Here is a 9,034-nt window from a genome sequence, read left to right as displayed (position 1 = left end):
TCCATACACCCACTGAGAGACTGAGTGCCAAATAACGAGCCGCTATTTAAATCCACCGACAGAAAGACTGCCAAATAGTGAACTGCTCTTTTACTCCAGCAAGAGACTCATTGCCGAATAATGAGCTGTTCTATAGATCCACCAACAAACTGACTGCCAAATAGTGTGCTTTGCTAAACATCCACCCCAGAAGACTGCCTGCAAAATAATGAGCTTTTAATGTGATTTTACGATAGTCGCATAAATATGTCATTTATCACTGAACTGTGTGTGTGTGTGTGTGTGTGTGTTTGTGTGTGTGTGTGTGTGTGTGTGTGTGTGTGTGTGTGTGTGTGTGTTCCAGGCTAAAGGGAAGGAGCGTCAGTGGCTGAAGAATCAGTCTCTGGGTGAACTGGACGACGCTAAGATCATCGACGGACTGACGGGAGAGAAGGCCATTTATAAACGCAGAGGAGAGCTGGAGCCTGAGGTGTGTGTGTGTCTGTGTGTGTGTGTGTGTGTGTGTGTGTGTGTGTTTAAAAACCACACCTCCACACACACACTCCTTCTTACACACATAATTTTGACCTTTATCTGTCAGACATACATTCCAGTGGTGTGTGTGAGATTATTATTACACCCTGTGTTTCTGCACACACACACACACACACACACACACGCACACACACACACACACACACACTAATCATACAAACACACACTAACCATAATATGCATTCCATGTTTTTTCTTCCTCATTTAGCTCCAAGTGTTGCATATTTCTGGTCTGGCTTGTTGGAGGCCTCGCTCTCTCTCTCTCTCTCTCTCTCTCCCTCTCTCTCTCTCTCTCTCTCTCTCTCTCTCTCTCTCTCTCTGCTTTGAAATTGTTTGCAGACCAGTTTTAAAAAAAAAAAAAAGAATTCCGACCTTGTGAATTATGTTATTTTAAAGGGATAGTTCAGGGTGTTTTGTTTTTTTAAAGTTTTGTAAACCACTCACTCTCCCACACCAAACCCCATAGAGAAAAACCAGTGATTTTAGCTCACGGTGGACACAGGAGCTGCTGGTCTACTGCTGCCTCGTGTGGTCACTTTGTGCCACTAAAATAAATTTAAATGAAGGAGGCAGCAGTGGATCAACAACTCCTGTGAACTCCTGTGTCTCTGTGATGTTAAAATCAATGGTTTTCTCTATGGACTTTGGTGTGGGAGAGTGAGTGGTTTACAGACTTCAGTTTTCAGTTAGAAAAAGTCGGTCTAACAATGAGATAAAGACGTGAACGTGTTCTGTGTGTGTGTGTGTGTGTGTGTGTGTGTAGCTGGGCAGTCCTCAGCAGAAGCCCAAGCGTCTCCGTGTCCTCGCAGACGTGTCGGGCAGCATGTATCGCTTCAACGGCGTGGACGGGCGGCTGGAGCGTTCAATGGAGGCCGTGTGCATGGTGATGGAGGCGCTGGAGAACTACGAGCACAAGTTTAAGGTACGAGGAGGAGGAGGAGGAGGAGGAGGAGGAGGAGGAGACAGACGTCCTGGAACCTGAAGACACACTGATACTGATCATATAACACACACACACATGTCAGTGTCACTATTTTGGTTGCGTTACATTTCTTACGTCTGAATAACTCGACATTAATGAATAACCTAAAAAAAATCTTGAAATTAATTTGACATTTTCAACTTGTACATTAATCTTTAATCTTGTATCTTATATCATAAAAAGTCAATTAATTAAATATAAGATATATTTATATATTTATATATTTATATCTTATATTGAATGCTATTAAATGACATTCAAAAATCTTAAATGTTATAAAACCTATTTCTTAAATATATGGTATATAACATTTTATAAACATTCAATTCTATACACTTTTATTTTGAAATCTATAACATTTCATTTCAAATTATATACATTTTATTTTGAAATCTATAAAATGTTTTTTTGAAATCTATAAAATGTTAATTTTAATTTTATATAATTTTATTTTGAAATCTATAAAATGTTATTTTGAATTCTGTAAAAAAAATATTTTGAATTCTTCAATTCCATACAATTCATTTTGATTTCTATAAAATTTTATTTTGAAATCTATAACATTTTATTTTGAATTTTATAAAATTTTATTTTGAAATCTAAAATTTTATTTTGAATTCTAATTTTTTTTATTTTAAATTCTGTAAAATTTTATTTTGAAATCTATACATTTTTATATGGAATTCTATCAAATTTTTATTTTGAAATCTAAATTTTTTTTTATATGGAATTCTGAAAAATTTGATTTTGTATTCTATAAAATGTTTATTTAGAGTTCTATAAAAAGTGTCAGAGTGGTGATCTGGTTGTGGGGGCGGGGCTTGTGTACCTTGTCACCATCACTTCCTGTCTGCAGTACGACATCGTCGGACACTCGGGCGACGGACACGACATCGAGCTCGTCAGAGTCGACAAAGTCCCGAAGAACGACAAAGAGCGACTCAAAGTCCTCAAGGTCAAAGTTCACTCTGTCACGTTGACCTTTAACCTGAGTCGTCTTTCATGTAACCTCACCGCGTGACTCCGCCCACAGACGATGCACGCGCACGCCCAGTTCTGCATGAGTGGCGACTTCACTCTGGAAGGCACCGACGCCAGCATCAGGGCGCTGTCACTAGAGGACGCCGACGAGCACTTCGTGGTCGTTCTCAGCGACGCTAACCTGGAGCGATACGGCATCAGACCTGAGCGCTTCGCCCAGGTCCTGACCTCTGACCCGCAGGTCAACGCCTTCGCCATCTTCATCGGATCGCTGGGCGATCAGGCTGAGAGGTGAGGAGGGAGGGGGCGGAGTCAGGAAACTCACTCACTCTCCCAAACCAAAGCCCATAGGAGTCACAGAGACACAGGAGTTCACAGGAGTTGTTGATCCACTGCTGCCTCCATCACTAACTTACAAAGTCTTATTTTAATGAATTCGGCTTTTAAAATATTCAATTTAGACTTAAATCAGTGACACAAAGTGGCCACACGAGGCAGCAGTAGACCAGCAGCTCCTGTGTCCCCCGTGAGATAAAATCGCTGTTTTTCTCTATGGGCTTTGGTGTGGGAGAGTGAGTGGTGGTGGTTTAGAAACTTGAGTTAACCAGGTGTAAACTAACGTCTCCGTGTGAGATTAAGAGACAACCACATTATTACCATATCGTAGATTATCACAGATTAGCTAAACTAAGCTAAAACACGGAGTGTGGCTCCGCCCACAGAGGGTCAGGCGTCCACGCTGTGTCCTTGTTGTGAGACGGTGTGTGTGTGTGTGTGTGTGGGTGTGTGTGTGTGTGTGTGTGTTCTTGTACTTGCGGCATACTGAGGACCAGTGAGGGTTTTAAACCAACAAAGTGAGGTAATTTTTACGGAGTGAGGACATTTTGGTCGGTCCTCACTTTGTTTTCATTGAAAACGACTTTTTCTCAAATTTTGGACCATAATTTTTTTTTTTCAAATTTTGGACCAAATTTTTTTTTTCAAATTTTGGACCAAATTTTTTTTTTCAAATTTTGGACCAAATTTTTTTTTTCAAATTTTGGACCAAATTTTTTTTTTTTAATTTTGGAACAAATTTTTTTTTTCCAATTTTGGAACAAATTTTTTTTTTCAAATTTTGGACCACATTTTTTGGGTCAATTTTTTTTTTCAAATTCTGGGTCAATTTTTTTTTTCAATTTTTTTTCAGAATTTGGGTCAACATTTTTGTTCAAAATTTGGGTCAACATTTTTGTTCAAAATTTGGGTCCAATTTTTTTTTTTAATTTTGGGTCAAATTTTTATTTCAAATTGTGTTCGACCTAGTATAGTATGACGTTTTTGTAAAATGTTGGACCAAAATTTAAAAAATAAAATAAAATCGAAAAAGTTTTCCAGCCCTTTTTGCTCTGGGGCTCCACCTGCAGACATTTTATGGTACTGCAACCAGTAGTTCTTTGTAGATGTCATTCATGAAGTAGATATTTGTAATTGTGTTGATTTATAAAGTGGAAATGCTGGTCCTCAGTATGCAGCAAGTACAAGAATGTGTGTGTGTGTGTGTGTGTGTGTGTGTGTGTGTGTGTGCTACTTTAAAAAAGAGGAATGCATCACAAATGAGGAATGAAAGGACAATGAGAGACGCAGCTTCACACAAAAACACCTCTTTTTCTCTCCATCGTGTCCATTTAAATATGAAGGTTTTTGACAAAATTCACAAAGAAAACAAGTGTTTATTTGTTGTTTTTTAAAAAAAATGTTTTTATATCTTTGTTTTTTAAGGCTCCAAAAGACTCTTCCTGCAGGGAGATCCTTCGTTGCCATGGATACCAAGCAGATCCCACAAATACTGCAGCAGATCTTCACGTCCACCATGTTGTCCAGTGCCTGAGACGCACACACACACACACACACACACACACACACACACACACACACACACACACACACACTATTTCTCCTTACCTCACACACTCAAGATAGTAAAATCTACATCACCTTAACTCTATGATAATCTCTCCCACACCAAACCCCATAGAAAAAATCAGTGATTTTAGCTGACAGGAGCTGCTGGTCTACTGCTGCCTCGTGTGGTCACTTTGTGTCACTACAGTACATCCAAATGAAATATTTTTAAAGCCGAATTTTACAAAATAAGTCATTGTAAGTTAGTGATGGAGGCAGCAGTGGATCAACAACTCCTGTGAACTCCTGTGTCTCTGTGATGTTAAAATCACTGGTTTTCTCTATGGACTTTGGTGCGGGAGAGTGAGCGGTCCGTCTAACAGTGAGATAAAGACGTGAAACATGTGACGTAGATATCGTAGACGTTTCCTGATCAGTGTCCTCTGGTAAAGTCGTCCCTCTGCTGCTGCTCCAGGGTTTTTCCTGGAGTTTCCTGTTTTGTCTCAGGACGACGACTTCAGGTCGTGAACTTGAGACGTCAAGACTTATTTTGGACTTCCTGCTTATTTGTTGTCTTCCGTACACGGGAAGAAGAAGAAGAAGAAGAAGAAGAAGAAGACGTTTAGGTTAAACCACTGTCCGGACTCTGAGAATGTTTTCCCTCAGACTGACAGACCTGAACCTGGTCCTAATGAGGCACAAGCTCATTCCTGAGGAAACAGTTAAGGTTCGGGTTAAATAACGACGTAAACAAAGAGATTATCGCTCTTTTATCACTAAAATATAAACTTATAATCTGCAGAAGAAGAAGGAGAATCATGTGACTGTGGGCGGAGCCTCTTATAATAATGTTTTATAATTAACGAGCAAATTAATAACGATATGAAAGAACTTAGAAGAACAATAATGAACTTATGATTTGAACGAAATGATGTTTGTTTAGATTATTGATCACATGACTCATGTTTCCATGGAGACGTGTTTGTGAAGTTAATCCTGAGTTATTTAAGTATTTTTATTGTAATTTATGTAAAATACTAACTTTTAATAAATTTCAAAAATTATTTGCTTAATTGACTTCACTGAACTCAACTAACTAACTTAACTACTGACAATTTACTTACTTATGTTTACTTATACTTACTTAAGTATACTTTATTTAGATATGAACTGAACCTAATCTGGAACTTTACTTATTTGCTTTACTTTATTCTGTTCACATACTTATTTTACTAACTTACTCACTTTACTTACTTACTTTACAAACTTGGTTTATGAAATTACTTAATTGACTTCCTTACTTTACATACTTACTTTACAAAATTACTAACTTTACAAACTTACTTTACTAAGTGTACATACTATACAAACTTACTTTACAAACTTACTTTACTAAGTGTACTTTACAAACTTACTTTACAAACTTACTTTACTAAGAGTACTTACTTTACAAACTTACTTACGAACTTACTTAATTTACACCCTTACTTTACAAACTTACTTTACTAAGTGTACTTACTTTACAAACTTACTTTACTAAGTGTTCTTACTTTACAAACTTACTTTACTAAGTGTACTTACTTTACAAACTTACTTTACTGAGTCTACTTGGTTTACAAACTTACTTTACTAAGTGTACTTACTTTACAAACTTACTTTACTAAGTGTACTTACTTTACAAACTGACTTTACTGAGTCTACTTGGTTTACAAACTTACTTTACTAAGTGTACTTACTTTACAAACTTACTTTACTAAGTGTACTTACTTTACAAACTTACTTTACTAAGTGTACTTACTTTACAAACTTACTTTACTGAGTGTACTTACTTTACAAACTTACTTTACTAAGTGTACTTACTTTACAAACTTACTTTACTGAGTCTACTTGGTTTACAAACTTACTTTACAAACTTACTTTACTAAGTGTACTTACTTTACAAACTTACTTTACTAAGTGTACTTACTTTACAAACTTACTTTACTGAGTCTACTTGGTTTACAAACTTACTTTACAAACGTACTTTACTAAGTGTACTTACTTTACTAAGTGTACTTACTTTACAAACTTACTTACGAACTTACTTAATTTACATCCTTACTTTACAAACTTACTTGATTTCGTCAGTTTACTTCTGTACTTCACATACTTTCTAACTTTACTTCCTTACTTTCCTCTATTAATACTCTTACTTACGTAGTCACTTTATTTTGTTGACGTGTTTCCACTGTTTCTTCACATCCTGGAGACACACACACACACACACACACACACACACACACACACACACACACACACAGATTAAGTGTCTGGACAGTCATGTGTTCATGTGTGAGTCACTGATGGTGACTGAGTTTTTCTTCACTCTGTGGAAAAAAAACTCACTTAGTCAAAGTGATGATGTCATGTTTCAGTCTGGACACACACACGCACACACACACACACACACACACTTATTCTCACACCCGTTTGTCAGTAATGTGTTCAAAAAAAGGAGTGTGTGTGAAGTTTGTAAACCACTCACTCTGCCACACCAAACCCCATAGAGAAAACCAGTGATTTTAGCTCACAGTGGACACAGGAGCTGCTGGTCTACTGCTGCCTCGTGTGGTCACTTTGTGTCACTGATTTAAGTCTAAATTAAATATTTCAAAAGCCGAATTCACTAAAATCAGTCATTATAAGTTAGTGATGGAGGCAGCAGTGGATCAACAACTCCTGTGAACTCCTGTGTCTCTGTGATGTTAAAATCACTGGTTTACTCTATGGACTTTGGTGCAGGGAGAGTGAGCGAGTTTACAAACATGAACTAAAGACAGTGGCGTTGCCTTTTTGGGAGGCAGCCATCTTGTTTTTGCTCCTCGCTCACCGTCGACTCACAGGAGAACGAGATCACGTCCAAAAACCTCCTCGTGGACGTGATCTGAAACATCTGGAGGAAACAGGAAGTCCTCGTCTGCTGGGACTGAAGCTGCTGGAGGAAGATCAGGATCCAGACTGAGGAGAAACCAGGTCTGGATCAACACATCCATGTGAATGTGAAGCTGTGGAGGTCAGGCGAGTACACCACTGTGTGTGTGTGTGTGTGTGTGTGTGTGTGTGTGTGTTCCCGTCACTCATTACCTCTCAGTTAAAGCTTCATCACGTTAAACTCTCATTTTAGTTGTTCAGTAACTCAGGACAAAGTGAACTGATACGATCTGTGTGTGTGTGTGTGTGTTCTTGTACTTGCGTCATACTGAGGACCAGTGAGGGGGTTTTTAACCAACACAGTGAGGACATTTTTACAAAGTGGGGACATTCTGGCCGGTCCTCACTTTGTTTTCATTGAAATCACTTCCTGAGGTTGTAAACATGCTATACTCTGTTTTTAACACAGGTCCTTGTTTTTCAGCCCTTGGTGTTTCACTCACTTTTTGCTCTGGGGCTCCACCTGCAGACATTTCATGATATTGCACCCAGTAGTTATTTATAGTTTAGTAGATATTTGTAATTGTGTTGATTTATAAAGTGGAAATACTGGTCCTCACTTTGCCAGCACTTTTTTCCCGGTCCTCAGTATGCAGCCAGTACAAGAATGTGTGTGTGTGTGTGTGTGTGTGTGTGTGTCACAGTCAAAAATGATCATATCTACATACACACATATGTTATAATATATATATATTTTAATAGTGTTCAATAAATGTTTTGTTTTCTTTTATTTCCACAGAGAAATCATTAAAAGAACAAAACAGTGACTCAAACGTCCCTGTGGTGACATCATCAGAGGGTGTGGCCAGTGTGATGACATCATCAGAGGGCGTGGCCACTGTTGTCGCTGTTGTCACTGACGACGGTTTCACTCAAACATTTGAACATATTTAATCCCAAATAATTGACATTTAAGCATTTTTTTAACCTCGAATAATTAAATATAATCATAATTTCACCAATAAAATCTTTTTTTTAAATCATTTTTGTGTAAATATTAAAGAAATATGAAGCTCATTTATTATCAACACGCAAAAAATATATCATTTTATATGTAAACAAGCAAAATGAGTGAGTTTTTGTTTAGTTTTGTTGTTTGTTTTTTTTGTCGTTGCTTCTGTCGCTCATCTGTGTGTGTGTGTGTGTGTGTGTGTGTGTGTGTGTGTGTGTGTGTGTGTGTGTGTGTTCCACAGATGTTTTCCTGATTAGTTTAGCAGATTTCTCTCCTCCTCTCTCATTCTTTCCTTCCTGTCTCTCTCTCTCTCTCTCTCTCGTCTTCTCACACCAGTCACTCACTCTCCCACACCAAAGTCACTCACTCTCCCACACCAAAGTCCATAGAGTAAACCAGTGATTTTAACATCACAGAGACACAGGAGTTCACAGGAGTTGTTGATCCACTGCTGCCTCCATCACTAACTTACAATGACTGATTTAGGGAATTCGGCTTTTGAAATATTTCATTTTGACTTAAATCAGTGACACAAAGTGACCACATGAGGCAGCAGAGGACCAGCAGCTCCTGTGTCCCTGTGAGCTAAAATCACTGGTTTTCTCTATGGGCTTTGGTGTGGGAGAGTGAGTGGTTTACAGTTTAACTGTATGTAACACAGAGTTGACAGAGGACAGAGGACGTGTAGAGTCTTGTCTCAAACCTGCTGCTCTTTTCTCTGAGATTAAGAT

General features: G+C 38.1%; 1 protein-coding gene across 1 annotated transcript in view; it reads left to right on the top strand.

Annotated features, from left to right (window-relative positions):
• Positions 1-5,413, top strand: part of vwa8 (von Willebrand factor A domain containing 8) — a 47,612-nt gene extending 42,199 nt beyond the window's left edge. Inside the window, exons 40-44 of the mRNA XM_083907184.1 lie at positions 344-469; positions 1,298-1,456; positions 2,373-2,471; positions 2,550-2,788; positions 4,259-5,413. Coding sequence (XP_083763310.1) covers positions 344-469; positions 1,298-1,456; positions 2,373-2,471; positions 2,550-2,788; positions 4,259-4,367 — 732 coding nt within the window. The 3' untranslated portion in view covers positions 4,368-5,413. The remainder of the gene's footprint in view (positions 1-343; positions 470-1,297; positions 1,457-2,372; positions 2,472-2,549; positions 2,789-4,258) is intronic.
• Positions 5,414-9,034: the final 3,621 nt, after the last annotated feature.

The sequence above is a fragment of the Microchirus variegatus genome (assembly GCF_963457635.1).
Source record: "Microchirus variegatus genome assembly, chromosome: 20".
Lineage (NCBI taxonomy): Eukaryota > Metazoa > Chordata > Actinopteri > Pleuronectiformes > Soleidae > Microchirus > Microchirus variegatus.
Note: the sequence above shows the minus strand (reverse complement) of the source record. Positions and strands in the feature narration are given on the sequence as shown.